The sequence below is a fragment of the Pangasianodon hypophthalmus genome, chromosome 14 (assembly GCF_027358585.1).
Source record: "Pangasianodon hypophthalmus isolate fPanHyp1 chromosome 14, fPanHyp1.pri, whole genome shotgun sequence".
Classification (NCBI taxonomy): domain Eukaryota; kingdom Metazoa; phylum Chordata; class Actinopteri; order Siluriformes; family Pangasiidae; genus Pangasianodon; species Pangasianodon hypophthalmus.
Genome location: NC_069723.1, coordinates 13,209,137 through 13,231,933, shown reverse-complemented (window position 1 = coordinate 13,231,933; position 22,797 = coordinate 13,209,137). Strand labels below are relative to the sequence as shown.

Here is a 22,797-nt window from a genome sequence, read left to right as displayed (position 1 = left end):
TCTCCGTGTGGTCCAGGCATGAGTCATATCAGTGACGCAAGCAGAGAGAAGGGCAACGCAACAGCAGCATCCACATCGAGTCACCATCCATCCATCTCTCCATCTCTCTATCTGTCTGTTCTTCTGTCTGAGCCACAGCTGAAAACAGCGGGTTAATAAAGAGAGGCTGGGGTTTTTGCGGCTTGTTATCAGGTATGTCAGATTCCTGCACACTGAGCCAGTGTTTGTGATGCAGAGGGGAAGCGGGTTGGACGCTGTTTTCTCCGTCATGGAGCATCCATGTTCTGTTGTTGACACGGAGGAAGAAAGGTGGGATGTACACGATATCAGAACGCAGAGGTTCACCTGCGACTCGGTTGAAATAGGAATCTTTTTCATGCGAAGCTCGGTGTTGTATTTGGTGAGGTTGCACATGAAACCCAGCTGCTTGCTCTTCTACGCAGTAGATGGGGCGTTTCTCTTTTCTGATTACTGACTGGTTTATTTCCTGTGTGCTGTGGTGATTGATAACTCAGTTATACTGACAAACATTAGCAGGTATATTAACAGTAATATTAACAAGGTTACATTTTATTTTTAATTCTGGTAAATATTTATTTAGCTTAAATTACATGTACTCCACACCACAATGACAAAGTAATGGGTCATTTTGGGGTTAATGCAGCTATTATTAATATTATTATTATTATTATTGTTATTATTGTTGTTGTTGTTGTTGTTGTTGTCGTTGTTGTTATTATTATCTCCTAAAGAAAGTAAAACCAGTATAATGAGTGCTATATTATTATTATAGTTTTTGTTGTTGTTGTTATTGTTGTTTGCTTAACAAACAGCTGTTTACCTGCATAATGCATTCCAACTGTAGTGAACAAACCAGAAGACCAGCTTTATCTGCACCAGACCGGTGCTTAGCAGCTGGAGCTGCATGGAATAAATTATTAGGTTTTTTTTTTTTGGTTTTTTTGGGTTTTTTTCGACATTGGTTGTTATGCATGTGTTGGTGGGGGTGTGGTGGCTTAGTGGTTAGCATTGTTGCCCCGCACCTCCAAGTTTGGGGTTCGAATCCCCCCTCTCCCCTCCGCCCTGTGTGCATGAGGTTTGCAAATTTGCCCCATGCCTTGGGGGTTTCCTCCAGGTACTCCGGTTTCCTCCCTCAGTCCAAAGACGTGTTGTAGGCTGATTGGCATTTCCAGATTGTCCATAGTGTGTGAATGGGTGTGTGAGTGTGTGTGTGTGATTGTGGCCTGTGATGGGTTGGCACCCTGTCCAGGGTGTCCCCTGCCTTGTGCCCTGAGTCTCCTGGGACTGGTACAGAGAATGTGTTGGTAATGGGATCATGTTGTTGCTGCTCATGCAGTATGTCTAAAAAGTAGTAAATGTAACTATTGTTATAATATGTTATATTATCAATATGTAGTAAATATAACTATTGTTATGAACATAATGCTAAAGCTAGGTAACGATATACTGAAAAGGGGACAGGCAGGGGCTATTTATCAAGGATGAAATGGTGAACTGTCCTGAGTAAAGTCAGACTGGAAAATAAGAAGCTTATTTATTAACCCATATAACTGCTTTGCAGAATCTAGTGTTAATATATAACTATTTTCTTTGTTCAGAGGTTTTTAGATCTTATGTAACTCAGGTGCTGTTTGATTTAGTTACAGTTTAGACAAAAATATAACAACAAACTTAATTATTTAAGATGTTCTCTGAAGCAGATGTACTGGATTATGTGTTGCGGAACACAGGTCAGTCATTAATAACAGATACCCCACTGTCTTACTGTTGAATTCTGTACAGTATTACTGACCAGAGTTCTCTAACATGTTCACCATAATCCAGTACATGCGATTACAGTATTACTATGAATTTGATCATGTACTTTAAAGGTCTTGGGAAATCTGATGTGGTGTGGAATCATATGTGTTGAATATCATTCCTAGAATCATGTTCTCTTATTTTGCAATTCATTACTGACTGGGATAGACTTAGTCAGAATTAGTAGACACTTGTAGTTGTTATTTAAATATACATCACATTGTTGTACAGGTTATGTGTTACTGAAGAAATGTTTAATTTAGTGTAGCATGGCTCTCATGGCTCTCATTTCCTGAAATAATTACTGAGCATTAACAGACAGGGAACCCAACAATCAGCATTTCAGTTTTTTAAAATGGTCGAATGGCTTCTTGTAAGCATTGTAGCTGATAATTCAGTGATCAGTGACTCATTCCATGTTTCCCAGACTCCAGACTGCAGGCTCTACTTACTTTTGCAGGGTAGACACTAGTCACAGCTTCCACTACCCTGGGAATTCAGTATTCATACTGCCTATTATCTGAGGCAGGTAACAAACTCTGACAATAATATAGGTCAGGACTGTTTAAAAAAAGCACCAGAAACCTCAACAGACATCTGGGTTTTTGGCTTTTATTAATAATGTAAATACCACATGAACATGTCTTTACAGTTGGATTTCAACAAACAGCCAGGCAAGTCTCATGATTAATAAGACAGGATATTATTTGTGGAGACCAGTCAAGGAATTGTTAAAAAAAAAAAGTTTTTAAATACATTTAAAAACATTTACATTTACATACAAGTATGTGTTTTCACAACAAAAGAAGGAATTTGGTCATTGTCCAGTCCACTTGTATGAGTTAGTCGAGGGTCATATAATCATATACATTTTTTTTTTTTTTTTTTTAGTAATTTGTGCTTATAGCAAAAAGCTAAAATAGTCAGGTGCTGATTATTTGAACTGAAAAGTTGTATGTTTTTATATTTATTAATGGAACTATGGTAACATAAATTTCAAAAGGTCAAGCCAAATGGTCTTCAATCACTTCTGTACCACTCGGGCTGACACTTGTGGTGATGTGCCTCTGTGCGAAACCTTTGAGACAACTAAATGTATTTTCTTTTTAACCACCAACATCAGAAAACAAACTGTGAGAGGTATATGCGTGGTATCACCACTCGCTGAATTATTAAAGTGGTTACACCATGCTGCTGTCTGATTCTCTGTATGTTCTATTTCCAGGCCACAGTCATATCTGAAAAAAATGACTAAAGAGGATACTGCCGATGTAGAGGAGGCCCAGCCTACCTCTGAGTGTACCAGTCCAAAACATGAATCTCGCAAGAAACCCATAGTCCACCCCTCTGCTCAAGCCCCACTCCCCAAAGACTATGGTGCGTGTCTGGACATGTTTTATCCTTACAGGTGTAATGAAAGGAAATGTGTACGCTTTTATAAGAGTAATGATGCAAATCTAGGAAATTACATTAGAATTAGTTGACTGTGTTTCAGTTAAATGTTGTCACTCAATTGAAAAAACGTACTCAGTAAAAATTCCACTTATACTTCATTGCTGTTTCAGCCTTCACGTTCTTTGATCCGAATGACCCAGCCTGTTTGGAGATTCTGATGGATCCCTGCACCACCATTCCTGAGCTGTTTGCTATCATCCGTCAGTGGGTTCCACAAGTGCAGCACAAGATTGACATAATCGGCGAAGAGGTGAGAGACAGTCCCTGTGTTTTGCACACCAATATAACAATAAAACTACAGGTCAAAATACATTAAAATGCAAGTATGCAGGCGAACTTTACAAACAATCTGTTATGGTCTAAAACATGCCCGTGCATGCAGTGTAAGCAACATCTTTTCTATTCTATTCAAAATAATACTTGTCAGGTTTAAAGGGGATTAAATTGCCATGTATTTTCTAATTATATGGTTTCACCTAGACACAGTGCCAACTACATTTTTTCATACCGCTTGCATCAGGTGCAGTTTGCCATGTACTTTATCAAATTGCATGCGTCGTTGGCTTTGTATTACAGGGAACAGAGGACCAATTTAGGTTTATAGGTGTGCAATAAGTGTGATACAACCAATTCATCAGAATTTTGTCTTCACATTGTTTATATTTGCAGAGATTTGAAGTCTTTTTAAAATTTAAGCTTCACTCATTTACTTATTGACAGAGATTGTGGACTTTTGTCTTTATCTTTAATAGTGTGTTTTTGTAGAGTTGAGGTTGTTGCCCTTTTGGACAGAAGGATCGATGTATTTATCTGGCTGCTACGAGGAGTCGGGTTTCTGATGCTGTGTAGAAAGTGGTTTGTAGAGTCATGCTGCGTTCCTGTGCCATTGAGCACTGCTCGCCCATGCATATATATTAGGTAAGGAGTCTTTAGAGACTACAGGGGTCAATTACAATATTTGATGACCAGGAAAACCAACTTAAAATGTGGTGTTATTTTTCTGCTTTTACGACTTCTATCCATGGCTCATCAACAGTTAAACTGCAGTTTACTGAATAAACTTTAACCCATAGCACAACAGATCGACTACAGACATTCAGTTTAATTGATTAGCAGGATGAGTTCTGTTGGGTTTGGGATGGAAATGAATTCTATAGTGAGTCAGATATCAAGTAACAGCGTTGCTAACAACTGCAATGACATATTTTAGCATAATTTGATAATATATGAAGAGGTTGAAATACAAGTGCTTACTTGTTCAGTGCAGGGGATTCATAACTGTTGTGCCTCAACATGTTCATTAAGTGATGTGGATTGTGATGCATGTTGTTCAAATATGTATTTTGTTTTCCATTTTGGGATGTGGGGATCAATTTTTTTGTTGATTCCTAATTCTGTGTATTAGTTTTCAATATTATTAATTGAAAATGCCTCATTTGTAATGTGTGGATCTTGATCTCTCTATACCACTAACATACACAATGATTTCGATATTATGAGGATCGATAAAGGTGTATGGTGTTGCCTGTATCTCTTGAGACTACCGCTAGAGTAGCTGGTGCAGAGATTGATGGCTAAGATGATAAGCCTACTCCATTAGCCTGTCCTCCAAATTGAGTCTTGCTCTAAATCACTCCTTTGGACAGATCTGTGAGAGGAGCTACTCTTTTACAGTGCCTAGGAATTGGCCCAGTGGGTGCTATTGACCAAAAAGCAAAGAGGACCCAGTGTTGAGATAGTACTCAAAAAAGTAATCCATTACAAATTACTAATTATTTCTTTCAAAATGTAATGGGATTAAGTTACTCTTTGCTTCTTGGAAAAAAAAGTAATCCTGTTACTCATTACTTTACATCTAATTTACCCAAAAAACCCATACAAACCTTTACCAGCATGTACAGCGAGTAGTCCTTTCAATGCTTTTTTTTTTTTAAAGAAAAACAGAAGTACTAGTAACAGTAACCATGCTTTAAATGAATTGTCACTGTCCCTGCATTTGCTTTGAACAGAATCAGTTTAGCCAGTTATACTTCCTTAAAATTTAACCAGTAGCAACCTATAGTCTGAAAAGAGCTGCCCTTGAAATAAAAAAGCTATGAAAAAGCTGGTTAAATTTTAAGGAAATATAACTGGCTAAAACTGATTCTGTTCAAAGCAAATGCAGGGATAAAGCATTGAATAAAGCATTGAAAGGACTACTGGCTGTACATTCTGGTACAGGTTTGTTTTGAATTTTTGGGTAAATTAGATGTAGTCCAACAAAACATGACTACATATTATTTTATGTCTGTGCCATTTTTTTATGTCACAGGTATCTTGTTCGAAATGAAATCATCTCTCCCTTATCTCTCCCTGAGATACCTTCACTCCCCATGCTGAATAAAATGCAGTTTAACCTATTTGGTGAGGTTGGGGCACTGTCTCATTAGGCATAGGGGTCTTTATTTAGTTTTGTTTTAGCATACACCCTGATTATTCATTCTGTCAAATTTGCACCAGCTGAAACTTGTCTTTGGCATGGACATAACTTACAATTAGCTCAGCTGTTGCAGGTGTGGACAGTAAACAGCTAATATATAGAGAAAATTAGTTTTAAATGCTGCAGGCATGTTTTTTCAGGAAATATGAACATATCTATGGGGCAATAAAACTGAAAACTTTACAGCTCCGAAATAGGCAGCCACATGTGTTTATCTGGTTTCTCGGGGTCAAGGGGGTCAGTCATCAAAAATTGCTAGAGGGTGCAATTGTATGATCATACAGTTTATATTTCACATGATGTTGCAAGCCTATTTAGCGCTGCCATCCTCTCAAACACCATCCTCCATGTACCCACACTCACATCCTTATACAAAATGGCTGCCCGTTCTAAGTGATCTCTGAGAGTCTGGTGGAAAGTGAAACTGATACAGCTGTGTGAATGACTCAGCAGAACTGTATTCCTGTTTCATCCATCACACCTGCTAATTCATCACATCCTTCATTATTGTGTAAAGAGCTAATCCTGTTAATGGCCACTCAAGAGTTTTTCCAGTGTATAGTCATGAGCAGATGTTGTTCTTTTCCTCTCCCATCACTCAGCACTGACACAGCAGTGGTTAAGATGTTGGACTAATCATTGGAAGGTCATGAGTTCATGTCCCAGCACTGTCAAGCTACAGGGCCCTTGAGCAAGGCACTTCTGCTCTCAACTGCTCAATTGTATAAATGAGATAAATGTATGTCGCTCTGGGTAAGGGTGTCTGCCAAATGCCATAAACGTAAACCTGAGCTCTTGCCTTCCAGATTTTAAAGCGTGGATGTCATGTTAATGACCGCGATGGACTGACGGACATGACCCTGCTGCACTACAGCTGCAAAGCAGGGGCTCATGGAGTGGGTGAGTGACTGGCCATGGTCTCAGGCTCTAGGTCCTCTCATATCAAGGTCTTTTCATCAGACCAAGTTCTTAATTTTGCTGTGTGTGTTTTAGTTATTGCTTGTTTAATAGTCTTATTAAAAGAAGATAAGCTTAAAATCCAAGCACTACTTTGGCACATGGATACAACTGCTATTGGGTGCCATATAGGACAGTAGATACTGCAGTATCCCTTGTGGACGCTTGTGCATGAGGAATTATTTACAGTGTAAAGAAAGAGATAACAAGACAAACTAACAATGAATGAAAGTAGACTGGCTGCAAGCATGGAAGTGTGAAGGAGTACAAAAACTAAATGAACACAAAGCAGCCAGACAGTAAAGTAACACAAGCATGAAATAACTAAAAGCTAAGGAGATACATAATTTAAGTACAAGAATAACAGCAGTCTTTTCCAAACTTAAAACAGAAGCAAACATTCAGGTTATCGTGAAGTTAGGACATTTTTAGAGAATTTGGAGAGTTAGGCAGATTCTGTAAGCCTCTTTTTCTGTTTGGACTTAAGAAAAAACAGTTATTCTGTAATCACTATCGTCCTAAATGAGATCCTAAGTGTAGTACTCATGGTTACCAAACAGACAACATATTTACAGTTAGGGTGTTTCTGTAATACTGTCCCTATGGCCAGATTGAACAGTCTTTACTGTAAGGATTTGCTAAAGTCTGTAAGAAGGTTCTTTTGTACATAGCTGTTAAACGGCATGTGAATGAGAAGCAGGTGCTAGTACTCAGAAGAAGCCGAACATTGATTTTGACACCCATGCTGTGAAGGTTGTTTGTTATGGACTAAATCATTCTGGACAGATTTGGCATATCACTGTAATTTTTTGGAAAGAATTGTATTTTGTACTAACTTTGTATACAATTGTATTTCATTATTGATTGTCAGGAGACCCTGAGGCAGCTCTCAGGCTGACCAATCAGCTGATAGCTCTGGGTGCAGATGTCAGCCTCCGCAGTCGTTGGACCAACATGAATGCACTCCACTATGCTGCTTACTTTGATGTTCCTGAGCTGATCCGGGTTCTGCTTAAAGCTTCTAAACCTAAAGGTCAGGTTATACACATACACATCATTTAAACCCTGTTTATCTTGGCATCGCTCTGTTAGAGATGTTCCAAACTGTCGCTTTGACCAGGTCTGCATGTCTGAACACATTACCAGGTAATGTGTACAATAAAGAATCCACATGAACTATACGCTGAAGCAATAAGAACAGGTCAACTCCACGCTTATGCAGCTTCTTTATTGTATTTAACTGGTAATGTGTTTAGATATGTATGATCTCTCTCTCTCTCTCTCTCTCTCTCTCTCGCTGTGCATGGCTTCAGTGCAGAATGCGTCATTACTTTTTTCAGAATGTAGTTTTCATGGCTCTGAGCATGATCAGGAGGTACTACAGGAAAATATAGCCCTTACGCTGTACTTATAGGTCCCTGTTTATATATTGATGTTTACTTTCAAAGAAAATACAATATAATCATACCGTTTAAGTCTCAACATATAAGGTCATAATTTAATTGGAAATGTCATGCATTCCATGAAAAGCCGATAATAAAGCAACTAATGAGCATTTAAAGCTGCGGGGCAGCTCATTAGTTTGATAACATGCCTGCTCGTCTGTTTTCTCTGCAGTACTCAACTCTACCTGCAGTGACTTCTACTATGGCACTGCCCTGCACATTGCGGCCTCCAACCTCTGCCTGGGAGCTGTCAAGTGTCTTCTGGAGCATGGAGCCAACCCTACTGTCAGAGTATGAGTCATGAGTCTGTTTAGTTCTCTTCAAAAGTCTGTTTAGCTCTCATCAGTCTGTTTAGCTCTCTTCAGTCAGCTAATGTTTTTTTTTTTTTTTTTTACACCAAATCATTCCACTAACTTCACCAGAATGATAAGGGCCAAGTCCCTGCTGATGTGGTTCCTGATCCCATGGACATGAGTCTGGATAAAGCAGAAGCAGCCATGGTGGCTAAAGAGCTAAAGCAGCTACTGTTAGATGCTGTGCCCCTCAGCTGTAACCTTCCCCGTGTCACCTTGCCCAACTATGACAACATTCCTGGCAACCTCATGCTGTCTTCTCTCGGCCTGAAGTTGGGTGACCGAGTGGTTCTGGATGACATGAAGGTGAGTGGGAAACACAAACACAGAAGAATAAAAATTAAAAGGACAAAAACTAAAATAGAGGGATGAAAAAGGACCAGTGAAGACCACTACAGCATAGTTACTGGGCACCGAGCAGGTTAAGTTTCCTTTTTTTGAAGGACAAAAATCTACGTCAGTGTTAATTGAATTCCATCTGGCTCTATTAGCTGTTAGTATTGTTCATTATACAGTAGAAATTACAGTTCTTACTGTATACAGTTACTAGTATTGTTCATACAGTAGGAAGTAGTATATAACTGACTGACTTTACACTGTTGAAATGTTCAAGTGCGGGAGTCACATGACACCTGTACAGTAAGTGATGCACCCAAATTGTGGGTCAACAGTCTGTCAGTAAACTCTAGTATGAGTAATGCTATCAGGGCAAATTTCAGTCTATCTAGCTAGCATTTAGCTAGCTAACTATCTATTGACAGCAAGAGCAATAATAGATAGCTGCAGTAGCATGATAGGTTGTGAAGATAAGTTATGCAGTGCAAAATTGGTTGGTAAGTGATTCCAAGCATCTGTTCTTCTGGAGATGCTATCATTCATACTTGCTTCTGTTTCTGCAAATAATACCAAACAGCTTCCATTAGGTTTTATCTAAAAAGCTGTAAATTGCTTACTGTGTTACTTTCTTAAAAGACATACAAACATTTCTCTGTAACAATTAGAAGATGGATGCTTGGAAGCCTAGAATTTATAAATTAATATTTTTAAAAAGTAGCAGTGGATAGTGGGGTTTGATCCTGAGCTCAGGTAACTGTCTGTGTGGAGTTTCGCATGTTCTCTCAGTCTCCGCATAGGTTTCCTCAGTGTTCTCTGCTTTCCTTGTACCTCCCAAAAACCTTCTGGTAGGTGCATTGGCTAGTCTTAACTCCCATAGATGTTAATGAATATATGAATGTGTGTGCATGGTGCCCTGAGATGGACTGGCATCAAAATCCTGGTGTATTCCTGCCTCACACCCGGTGTTCCAGGGATACACTCCAAATCCACTGTAACCCTGACCAGGAAAAAAGTAGTTGCATAAATGTGTGTGTGTGTATGTATGTGTGTGTACTAGGGGTGTAACGATGCACTCTGGTCACGATTTGGTTCAATTCGATTCATGATACCGGCTTCACAATTTAATTAAATTTGATTCTCAGAATATTTTAAACAAAATTTGAATGAAGAAAAAAAATAACAGAGGATTAATATTGTAAATAAAGTGTACTACAGGTTCACCATATCTTAAAAATAAATAAATAATTTAAAATTCTCCTGAAAATTTGATTGAATAAACAAAGTCTGAAAGTGATTGAGACATAATGAGCTCTGTAACAGTGCCTGAGGCATCATTTTTGGAAATAGAGCTCCAAAGTCAGCTAAAATGTCCAGGTTCCGCAACCTCTTTCTCGTGCACTGTAGATGGAAGTGGCACGGGGCTGGTGTTGTTTGAAAGTTGCTGAAGCGCTCTTTTTAACTCTCATAACATGGTGGTGTTACTGTATAACATGTAATGCATGTTGGTCATTGTAATCTGGTCACGGACTGGGACGTCTGGTTTTCAGAGAGTGCAATTGCATTAGATGCATAATTAATAGAATGCTAATTTCCACAGTGTGAATTGTGCGTTTCCACAGTGCACAAATTTTTGCATCGTGATGCATCTTGCTATGATGCATCTTTACATCACCTGTGTGCATGCATGCACAGTATATATACCAAGTTTAATTCTAGGTACACCGCTTCCAGACTCTACATTAAAAGCTTGTGTTCTTTAAGAGTAAAATGATGCATGGCACATGATATCACATTTCATGCCACAGCACCTCTTTTGAAACAGGCAGGTTTCTCAGGAGTAAGACAATATATGTCTCTCTCTGACTCTCAATAAAGAGGGTGTGAGAACCTACGTGACTGGCTGCCTCCCCATTGTTAAAGTGCATTTACAAAAGCACAGCGTATACTCATATTTCAGCAGGCATTTCTCCGGTTCTTCCCATGTCCACAAATGTTTTCCTCCCACCTCACAAAAACATGCTGAAAGGTGGATTGAGAGAGAGGGAGAAAGAGATGCTCAGCAATAGCCTGGTATTCCATTCCACCCAATGTGCATTCCCTAGTTTACCCATATACTGTTTTGCATCTGCTTAAATATGATTCACGTAATCCTGCATAATCCTGCAGATATTTCTTTAGTAGGTTCATGGGTTTCATGTCACTGACCTTTTTATTTGTTCTCAATTTGTATCTTACTAGGTACAGGAGTGCAAGGACACAATACTAGTACAGAGTACATCTGTTCCAGTTACAAACAAAGTACAACACAAAGTACAAAGTGCCACCTAGCATGTCCAAAGCATGTTTAGTCACTGAACCTGGTTAAATCAGCAACTGAACTTAGTTGAACATTGTTAATTAATAATTGTTATTAATTTCACTGATTTGACAATTGCATTGGCATATCACTATGGCACCAGAGAAATAAAATGTAGTGGGGTGTGCTGTTATAGGAAAATAATCAACTTTGAGGTGGTAACACACCACCCCATTGTTGATGATTTTCCTAAAACAGTACACCCTGTTCTTATTTCTTGGATATTAAATTGTCATGTTAATATTACTGAGTACCAGAATGCCGAAAGCATTTTTTTTCTAAAAACAAAATAAATGTGTTCTTACTCATCTGTGTTGTAAAGGAAACCCTAATAAGGGTCCTTGGCCCTCTCATCTGAACACTGTAACACAGACAGAGCAACACATAATAACATACTCTATTCACCACAGTGCTGTAACATTTATCTGTCTGTATTGCATCAATTGTCTAATTAGGCATTCCTGTAAATCAATAAGGTTTATATATGTATATATGTGTGTATGTATGTATGTATATATAGATCACTGCAGATTTTATATAAAAAGTAATTTAACAAGACAGCTTGTACCTTAGTACATTTTATACCTTAGTTAAAATTTAAAAGAAAATGTTAAACCAGAGTTCCAGAGTTAAAGATTTTTTTTCATGCAGGCTCATTTCTCTGGCCTAATATATAGCCTGTTTTCTTCCTCAGACGGGCACTCTTCGTTTCTGTGGAACCACTGAGTTTGCTAGTGGTCAGTGGGTGGGCATTGAGCTGGATGAGCCAGAGGGCAAGAATGATGGGAGTGTGGGTGGAGTCCGCTACTTCATCTGCCCTCCCAAACTGGGTACGCACATCTTCATCCTTTAATATTGGTCTAGAAATTTTCATTAAATACTAATTACTGATTTTTACCTTTATTTTTCCACAACTCATGTCATGGATTTTGTAAAGTGACCTTAAGTTAGAGAAAGACACTGTTTAATAAAAATTATTATTATAAATTCTAATAAAAGAATAAAACATTTATTATTATTATTATTATTATTATTATTATTATTATTATGTTGCAGGAATCTTTGCCCCTGTGTCCAAAATCAAAAAAGCTGTGGATCAAACTCCTTCCTCAGTCACCTCCACTCCCAAAACCCCCCGCATGGACTTCTCCCGTGTCACTGGCAAAATCAAGAAAGAGAAGAAAGAGAAAGATCGTGAGAAGTGTGAGTAAAATATGAAAATGTCAAAATATATGTTACCATATTTTCTGTTATGCAACAGTTAATTCAAATCCACTAATTTGACTGGACAAACGGCGTTCAAAGAATGCTGGTATTTAGTATAACAGCACTGGTACGTTTCACCATGCATATCACAGTGCTTGTCTGTCATCACTACATAAATTTCCAATTCCAATTACCATTACTTACTACAGGCTGTCAGTGAGTCTGTGTGCATGGCAGCACACAACACTATCCAGCTGTGGCTTCTTTATGAAATATTTTCATTGATGGAGCAAAAATTAAAAAAAAATAAATTTGGCCATATTGTGTCAGTTACTCTGTATTAATTTCTTGTGTATAGAACTGTTGTATAAAAGCAATATCACACTCACAATGTGTGATTAACTACAGCCAAATCACAGCCTCATGCTTGTGCGATATTACATAAAAGATATCTATTATTACTATTATAATTATTAGTAGTTAAATAACTATATTCTAGTACTATAATGATCTAGTAAATTTGTCTATTTTACTGCTAATCACTGTAATTAAAGCAACTAATTATTGTACTGGAGAGCTAGAACCTTAGACTCATCGGATAATTAAAATTATGAGAGAAAGGCTTTGGATGGTAAAACACAGTTTTCCCCAAACCATGCTCACATTTTCCCTCTAGCTTTGAGGAGGAAATCTCTGTCAGTGGCCAGTCTGGATCCTGATGGAGTGAAGATTGAAGTGGGAGACCAGGTTCTAGTGGCTGGACAGAAGCAAGGAATTGTGCGTTTTTATGGCAAAACAGACTTTGCACCAGGTATGTCAATTCTTGAAACATTTACAAGCTATTTCTTGGAATCAGAGACAATATTTTGGTATTCGCCTCAGCTGCCACTTTAGAAACCCAAAGTTTCATCTTTTTTGGCTGTTTGCCAGAATTCAGCCACATCTAATGGGTTTTCCCAGACCATGCGTGATTTTTGTTAACTTCTTAGCTATAATCCCACTCAGATAGCATTATCATTTATATATCACCAAACAGATAATCTTTTATGGAATGGGAATTCATATCTAATACTGGCCTATTCAGTTTAGGCTTTAGCTATATTTGTGCTTTGAAGGCCTCTGTTGTCCTCCTTCCTAATTTCCTCCTGCTCTAGCTCCTGCGTGAACACCCTGAGCAGCGAAAGGTCTTAATTACAGTTTCCTAGTGCCAGTCTTAGTTTCACATTAGTTTCAGCTGATTGTGGCACTGACCTTAGCTTTGGTTATGAGGATCGATTAAATAACTGTGGATTGTGACCATATTCATTGGAAATACTTGAATAAACAAGTCTTGCCTTAAACTGTAAATATTTAGAAGCCATTTTTTATAAATGCATTTATAAATATACATTAAGAACATCAAACTAAAATCCTTTGAGCAAAACCAGGTCAAAAAAATCAACCTGTGCACATAAATATTTGAATTACAACAAATAGATTAAAAAATTCTGGCAGTCTGTATTATGTGCAATTATAAATACAGTGCATGTCATAAGGATCACGCTGATCACGATATCTGTGTTTGTCTGGGATTCTCCCTAGGCTTTTGGTTTGGTGTGGAATTGGAGCAGCCCACTGGGAAACATGATGGCTCTGTGTTTGGAGTTCGCTACTTCAGCTGCCTGCCCAAATATGGAGTGTTTGCACCACCTTCACGCGTTCAGAGGTAAAATATTGTCAGTTATTAGTAGCATTTTTTATACATCTGAGCAGTTGAGGGCTAAGGGCCCAGCAGTGGCAGCTTGGCAGTGCTGGGATTTGAACTCCAACATTTTAAACACTGAGCTACCACTGCCCACCAGTGAGATTTTAAAAGATTCAGTGGCACTGGTAAATGGCTCTGCTCTGTTTTAAGACGTATGATTGTAAAGCATCACTGAACTTTTGTAATCTGCAGAATTGGAGGACCGAAAGAATCCCAGGGTGATGGGAAGCTGGTGAAGAAAGTTCACCAGGTGACTAGTAAGTATAAGGAGCATGCTCATCTTTTGCTGTCTATCTACTAAAATATTTCATTCAGTTCATATGTCTTCTCTGTGTATGAGGTATTTTTAGACCAGCATGCAAATTTCAACATACTGTATATGCATTATATGTAACACTGTTTCTTATACAAATATGGCACATTTACTTCTCATTTGCTTTGGAGATATGCATAGACCGTATATTCTATTTTTATGTATACATTTTTTGTATTTAACCCCACCTGTTGGCTATAGAATATAACAGATATTGTAATGATTCTGCTGATTCGACTGTCAGAATATAGTATATAGGAAATTCAGATGTCTCTCATAGACCACTGCATGTGGACTTGTTATACTTTCATAAACATTAAATAATTTTTATTAGTAATGATATTATGATGACAATCCTCTCTTGTGAATTCCCCAGTGTCCCAGCCAAAGCGTAACTTCAGTGCGGTGAGGTCTCCCAAAGACATCACATCCGAGAACTCCATATCCAGGTATGCTGGCCTGCCATGTGTTCCAGTAATATATATTTCCAGAAACTCTAAAAACCCTGAAGTAATATAACACCAGGACCTCACCTGTGACCTTTTTACCCTGTTTCAGCAGGTTGCTGTTCTGCTGCTGGTTCCCCTGGATGCTACGTGCAGAAATGCAATCCTAAACTCACTACTTATTACTCCTCCCACCCCATCTTTCTGTTCCTTCCCAAATGATACAGTTCCCCTCTCACTGTCCATCCATTTATTCATTTGGCAGACGCTTTTTTCAAAGCGACCTACAAATGAGATACAGTATAATCCCAACATGGAGCTGAGGATTAAAGGTTTTGCTCAAGGGTTCGTCAGTTCTCTGGCAGTTAAACTCCCAATCTTCTTATAACTAGCTCAAAACCTTAAAGCACTGAGCTAGCACTGCCTGAGCAGCCGTCCATCCTTAACCTGGGCTTTTCTCTAAGAATCATGCAGACTGTCAGAGGCACAAATGTGCAAGGTCCCTCTCCCAGCCTCCCCTTTGACTGCAGTTCAATAGCAAAAACTAGTGCCTTGTAAAGAAACAGTGTCCTGCATTCCATTTGTTAAATGATCAGTAAAAGAACAAGGTATCTTGAATTCTGAATTAGGGAAAGGTAACCCTAAAAAAAGCCATTCATTAGTACAAAAAATGTAGATAATTTTATGTTGCCAAAAATCACCCTAAAATGAAGGCCACAAAAACATAAAGGCAGATGTCTTTGTGGGCTTTGGTTGTGTCTTTTTATTTTAAGAAGCAGCTTTATTCAGTTTACCCACATGCCCTGGCCTAAAATTGATTGTGGGTGCTGTTGATTCATTGTGCACTGTTATAATTTCAGTGTTCAGTAGAAAACCAAGCTTTTAAATGCCTTTTCATTAGTTAGTTCAGTAGTTGTTGTTTGTATATGGATAATTAATGTCATTATAAGAGATGTTAAATTTGCACATGCAATGACATAAAGTAACGACACATTATCTAAAGCTACAGGAGACAGGATTTATTGTTATTATAATTGCTGTTCACAATGGAAGTGTGCATTATATTCATATTGTTGTGCTCTGCATGACAATGGGCAGACATGGGTATACAGGGCAATTAATAATCCTGTAATTAATAATAATACATACTACCACAGTACACTACATACGCTAAAGGGTTAATTAATAAACTCATATAATTCTGTAATTTTCTATGTAAACCAAAAAATAGGACAAATACTATCCTAGTATAATCACCTGTGTAAAGAATAAGTATGTTCAGTTAATTAACTAATCAGTCAAATTATATAATGGAGTGACACTGAAACAGATTTTTTTTGGAAAGTAATTTTAAAAAGGTATCATTTCATGAGTTAACGATCCAATAATACTTAATTAATCTACAATAAATTGTTGTACATAATTTTCTGAAACGTCTCTATATATAGATCTCATTTCAGTTTTAAAAGGTCTTATTAATGCTCCACTTCAACACTTCTAGCAGTCAGAAAAGTGTGTAAATATTTGTCAGCAAGTGCTTAGATAAATAAACAGCAATATTTAACCTACGTCAACTTGCTCTTTGAATACGGCTGACATATTAGTGTACGTAAGCACAGCATGACAGAGAGTTCCAGTCTCTCAATTTTCTGCCCTTATCTAATTTAACTGCTTTGGGTCATGTCATTTACCTTCATCACAAGCAGCATTAAGAGGAATTGGGACTCATCATTGGTCTACAGCTATTGGCAATCTGTGAGGGGGAAAAAGACAAAATTGGCTTGTGCACCTTTTCTATGAGCAACTTGATCAACAGAACTGCAAAAAAAAGTCAAAAGCAACACTGCTTTAACAGATCTAGATATATTTTTTTTCCATAGTGTTATCATACTGCAACTTATTCATGTATTATTGACTTTGTGTAGTGCAAACATTGTCTCTGTAGTGGTATGAGACTAGTGAAAGGCATTTAAGATTGAGTGCGAAATGTCCTACAGTATAACCAGTAGTGAACACAATCACTGAAATGTGGCAATTTGTGACAAGTGTATTGTTTTAGGGTGACTTTTTAAACTATACATATTTCAGTAAAATATACTATACATGTTCCATCAAAATCCTGTGACTTCAGTTTCGAAACATGTTTCATTTCATTCATTTGCAAAAGAAATTGTTGGTAGATACTTTAACTGCGGTTTAGAGCGTATGAAATATCTCTCCGTTTCATTCCTTACAGATCAAGAGATGGAAAAAAATTTAAGTAGTTAATGCATTTTGTTAATCCACACAGTCATGTAGGCTACTTGATATTATTGATTTGTAAACCTTTATTTGTCCAAGAAGATATATTTTGATAATTTCACTATGTATTTTTTAATGTGCATCAGTTGGACAACCTGGTGACAATATCCATGTTTATGTGTTCATGTGAACTATCTACTACAAGAAATATTTGTGATGATTGTTATGCTTGGAGTCAGTTCTGGGTTTGCTAACTAGGCTAATGCATGCTGTTATTATGAATTTGTGCTTTCTTATTTTTCAGCAGTGTATTAGCATGTTAATAACATAAAGTGGGAATTCTCCCCTTATGGATATACCATTAATAGATATACCATTAATAAACATTTGGTGTTTCGTACACGGTTTCCTGTTGTGATTTGTAGAAAACTTAATCATACATGAATGTACCTGTTGGTTAAAAAAAAGTACAAAACAACAATGCAGTTTATGTGAAACATCAAGCTTTATTTTGTTTAAAACAAGTGTTCTGCTCTAAATAAAAAAATAATAAGATAAGTTGTTTAAGGTTCTGTTGAGTCACTTGTGGTTTTCTGCCTCTTGCGTCGAGCCCGGCGGTTTTTGAACCATACCTATAAGAAAGAGAGAAAAAAAAGAATATTCAGTATTACATTCAAACAAGGAAACTTAAGAAATCACATCAAGCACAGTGCTACATACAGTTCATACTATCAAGAAATAAAGTAAGGATTCATTTCATTTGCAGGTTTTCTGGAGAAAATCACATATTTCCCTGCTGGAAAAGAAAAACAATAGAAACCATCCCATTCTAAAGAAATTTTAATGGTTTCCACTATAAATACCATTACAAACTATCAGCTAACCATTAAAACCATTACCATTATCATTATTGGTCCTTAATGGTATCCACTAGATATAACATGCCACCAATAGAGGGTAAGATATTACCAGTAGAGACCCACAGGGACCATTACAGTTTCCATTAAAACCAATACAATTCCCATTATAACCATGAAAATCATTACAAATTCTGTGAGGGTTTCTACTGTTTTTTTCTGCAGGGTGGTTAATAAGTTGGCCGTCTTGCTGCGTTTACAAGAGTATTGTCAATTGTACGTTGGTATATTAGCGCCCTCTGCTGTCTATGTGGCAAATTGCAACTACAATGCAGCTAAAACTCTAGCAAGCCTTCCTTCTCCTTGTGAATGTTTCATGTTTTGCCGCATGTTTACAGAAACCTGTGTTATAATGCTACTGCAGATAAATTAAGACATTTGATTTAAAATAAACTGCGATCAAATACCCCAGAGCTGAGGTGTGAATGGCCCTGAAGGCAGTTGTCTTACCCGGACTGTCTCTTCGCTCAGGCCCGTGCTCCTCGCCAGCTGTGCGCGCGCTTCCGCAGTGGGGTAGTCGGTGATGCTGAAGAGCTGATCGAGCTGCTTCACCTGGCTCTCGGTGAACACTGTCCTAATGCGGTTTCGCTGCCTGTGCTGCGGACTCTGATGACTTTCCTCTTTGTCGTAATCTGTATTAATAGAAATTTGTAAATGAATCACTTGACCCAATAGATTTAACATATGCGTAGCAGAGTGATGTAGGCTGATTGCTCTGATTATTATCCATAACTTAGTTTATGTCAAAGAAACAGAATGGTAGGCTATATTCAATATTATATCTTAATATTTAAAATAAAATTCCAGCGACATGCAGAATATAGAATGTATAGAATAGAATGTATGGAATAGAATGTATGGAATGGAATGTATAGAATAGAATGTATGGAATAGAATGTATAGAATTTATAGAATATGCAGAATATAGGACTTTGTATGAGCAGAGATGCACTTTTTTTTTTTTTAATCAAATGCATGTAAACATATTAGTTCCTATTAGAAGTATAAGCCTTACCTGGCTGGCCATGAATCCAGTGCTCCCCGCCGCAGTAACCCATGTTAAAGTTGGTCTGATAGTAAGTGACAGGTCCACAGCAGTGGAAAGTGTTATAACAAGCTGCTGTATCGTAGATGCCCGGGCAGGGCGCAGGGAAACCCATCACTGGCACCCCGCTAGCCTGAGCATTAAACCCACTCACTGAAGGCAGGCTCACTTTGCTGAACTCTTCCTGAAAGTTCTGCGATGCTGATGAGAGGTCTGCATGTGTGTGAGGTCCTGTTCTTTCCCCCAGAATGTAATCAATAGTGAAATTGGAGAACTTCGATGCATCCATGTTCGTTTCTCAGTTATCTTCTAATCATGAAATCGTGGTTCTGGTAACTCTCAGGCTGTTCTGTCTCAGTCTGAAGTAAGGTTGATATTTATTCTCTCCACCATCTTAAGCCCAAGGTTAGGATTAATAACTCCATTATTGGGCAATTATCACCTCTGTATTCATAGTGGAAGTACAAAGGTTCTTCAAAGGTCCACTACAAGGCAATTATCTTTTGATATGCCACTTAAAGGAGCTTGAGATCCTTTGTACTTCCTCTGTAAGTTTTGATTACTTTGACACTTTTCTGTTCAAGAGAAAAGTTAAAACTAAAAACACTTAACTATAGTAAGCCTATATGTAGGCCTAATTAAAGATCTCGAGATCTGAAATGTTAAATACAATACATGGACAATAATAAGAGGAAATGTACTTTAAGTTGTAATACTAGTTTATCTGATATATTCTAGTATGTTTGCATAATCAAAATAATTATGGTTTATATGCTATAATCGATTACATGTAGCCAATCCTGTATTAAAACCAGTGCAGTTACTGTTTACAGTTTCCCCTGGTTTGGCTGTTCATGGGTGACACATGTCAGGCATTATTACATAAGGAATCATTCAAATAATGCAATAACCTAAGTTATTTCTCACTATGCGACGATATGATAGTAATAATCAAATAATATAGCTAATATATAATTCTGATACATTGTAGGAGCTAAATAATTAAATAAACCAAATAAAACGTCTTTTAAAAAATAATAGTGTGTCAATAATTTAATGCAATTTAAAGTTTCATCCAATTTTCACTTTATTAACCGTGTGGAACATCAGATAGGTCTGCATTAAATCATACATGTGACCTCAGACTCTGATGGGCTTTGGAGTGATGACGTCACGCATTGATGTTAGGAGTTCAAAGCGCAAACGCGAATGAAGAGCAGCAAATTTCTCTGAAGTTTATTAGATGAAAGTCGACTTGCTGTATAGACGAAAGTCTTGTGATCAGCTTGAATAAATGGGGTCTGGACTTGTTCTTTTTTATCAGTTTTATTCTGTAAAGGGTGTTCGTACAGGTTAAAACATACTAATTGCTGCTTATTTCATTAATTGAAAGAATTAGAGCACTCAGTGGCTCTGAAGTACAGTCTCTTCCCCTGGTGGAATATAGTGAGTGACAATGTCGCCATCTTTTTGTTTCACATAGGGTGCAATTATTTAAAGCGTTAACAGCTCGAGTTTTTGTTTTATTTTGTTTTGTTTTTCAAAATTAGTTTAAAATGAAATCATATGCATAATTAAACAATATTAGGCTATAGAGTAAATTCTAAATAATTTTAACTTATACCACTTAGTTATATGTTTATACTGTATCTCTGACTGACAGTGCTGTTTTGAATAGAAATTGAGAAGTCTATCCAATTTAAAGACAATTATTGTGGATCTCATCCATTTTCCTCTAAAACATGCTAATAAACTGAGATTAACTTAAAAGTAATAGATGAAAAATAATGTTGAAACCACAGGTCTTTCCTGTGAAAGTTTCCATGTTGATAACCACATGGACTTTATTCCTGTGCATAAAAAATATTACATTAACAATACACACTGACATTATCAGCTGAGTCTCAGTAGTTTTTTAAAAGCTATTGAATGTTTAGAAAAGATGGAAATATTTGTGATCATGACACAGCCCTTTCACTGGCTATAATTTTGGAGTGCTTTATACCACTAAATTATAGATCTGTAGAACAGATTAAGAATGCAATATTATCCAATAGGTAGTAGTAAAAGATGAAAGCAGCAGCTCAGGCATTAAAAACATCAACATCCATCAAAGCAGCACTGGCTAACAATGAAAATAGCACAGCACCACATGGTGCAGACTAAAAGAAAATCTCTCTGAGCATAACATTGAATTATGAATTGATGTGACCCATTTTCAGGTTTCTGATACACATTTCTGTGAGTAGCAGGCACACATGAGCATGATCATCCACCACTGCAGTCAGGATTCGATTCGGGCCAACAGGCAATTAGCAAAGGCATAACCTCTTTCAAGCAGAAATGCACGCCTTTAGTGAGGGCTCCCAGCAGTGGCTCTGATCTGAGCATGCAACATAGGGTTCACTGAACCTGACATGAATCCAAAAATGGCAAAAAATAGATTCAACTGTGCAACATCTAAACAAGTTTAAGACAAATGTAGAAAAACTGGGAAAGAGAAGAGTGTTATCTTTAGTCTTTGGTATAAAAAACAGAAACAGGTTCATATTTACTGAAAGATAAAGCTCCTATTTAGAGCATATTCAGTCCAAGAGTGTGAGCCAGAACCAAAGGCCAAATAGTATGATGCAAAGGGGAGTAAAAATATTGAGGAATGTATATGACAATGTCTGCTACCACCATGCATCACGTGTCACACATTAGTGTTTAGGAAACTGCAACTGTTCACAACATATAACATCTTATTTTGTACATAATACTCTCTACATTCCAATAGTTTAGCCTAGATAAAGCAAATATATTAAAGATCAAATGTTTCCTTGATTTGCCCTGCTGTCTGCAGAAGGTTTTATGATTTATCCCCTTTTTTTTCTTTTTGTTTTTAAAGGCAAGTACATTACATTTAAACATAGTTCAGTCAAAGTCTGAGGGTCAGGTTGCCAGACTTAGTCCCATGAAAGTGTCCTCTCATATAGATAGAAAAAAAAGAGTGCTTCTAAGTAAAGGTACAACAACAAATTTTTGTGTTAAGGGTCAACCTATTACAGTGTTAACTGATTATTTGTTTTGGTTTGCATTTTATAGTTTTGAATGATATACATATGGATTTTCCTTAGGCAAGAGAAACAAGCAATTTCAGAATTATGCTAAAATATTTTCTATGACTGGGAAAGACAACTGCTGTCCTGTTGTCTCAAGCCATCATAGACTGCAGGGTGTTGATCACCAATCATCTGTCCTGACAAAGCATTCATTACCCCTCTAAAAAAACTGCAGAATAAGACATCATCAGTTAATGCATCCATTTAACATTTGAGCTCATTGCAAACATGAAAAGTAGTTGTTGTGAGGACATGACATCAAAGCCTGTGTGATAGGTGTCTTGCAGTACAGAGCACTGCCAGAAGAGGGAGCTCTTATATCAAAAAATAATCCCTTAAAGGAGAACCATTACGAAATTACAATGAAAACACTGAATGACTCATTGTAAGAGTGGGGCTTTTTGAATAGGTATGTACAGAACCCTGCTCATGAATTAGGCTTATTTATTTATTTGTTTATTTATTTATTGGGGCCACGTTTGGGTTAATTTATGCTTTGCTTAAAGATGACGTGCACATGATTTAATCTGTTGGGTAAGCGACCAGGCTGATTCTTTAATTAAAGTCTGCCTTTCCCTG

At 37.3% G+C, this 22,797-nt stretch overlaps 2 protein-coding genes across 4 annotated transcripts; one reads left to right on the top strand and one right to left on the bottom strand.

Annotated features, from left to right (window-relative positions):
* The first annotated feature begins 42 nt into the window (after window positions 1-42).
* On the top strand, window positions 43-17,552 carry clip3 (CAP-GLY domain containing linker protein 3). Of its 3 annotated transcripts, none has more exons than XM_034310755.2 (14): window positions 43-192; window positions 3,047-3,198; window positions 3,387-3,526; window positions 6,562-6,655; window positions 7,584-7,745; window positions 8,330-8,448; window positions 8,580-8,816; window positions 11,897-12,032; window positions 12,259-12,405; window positions 13,085-13,219; window positions 13,990-14,113; window positions 14,345-14,409; window positions 14,842-14,914; window positions 15,024-17,552. In XM_034310755.2, exons 2-14 carry the CDS (start codon window positions 3,069-3,071, stop codon window positions 15,079-15,081), a joined length of 1,620 nt encoding a protein of 539 aa, XP_034166646.1. In that variant the 5' UTR covers window positions 43-192; window positions 3,047-3,068; the 3' UTR covers window positions 15,082-17,552. The 3 variants fall into 3 exon arrangements, with proteins under 3 accessions (XP_034166646.1, XP_034166645.1, XP_034166644.2); XM_034310754.2 differs by lacking the exon at window positions 43-192 and adding an exon at window positions 221-309 and having other exon boundaries at window positions 15,027-17,552; XM_034310753.2 differs by lacking the exon at window positions 43-192 and adding an exon at window positions 235-309.
* A 17-nt stretch (window positions 17,553-17,569) lies between these two features.
* On the bottom strand, window positions 17,570-19,453 carry dharma. Its single transcript, XM_034310756.2, has 3 exons — window positions 19,085-19,453; window positions 18,520-18,701; window positions 17,570-17,784 (listed from the first exon to the last, which is right to left on the bottom strand). The coding sequence occupies exons 1-3, from the start codon at window positions 19,401-19,403 to the stop codon at window positions 17,716-17,718; spliced, it is 570 nt and encodes a 189-aa protein (XP_034166647.2). The 5' UTR covers window positions 19,404-19,453; the 3' UTR covers window positions 17,570-17,715.
* Between the last annotated feature and the right edge of the window lie 3,344 nt (window positions 19,454-22,797).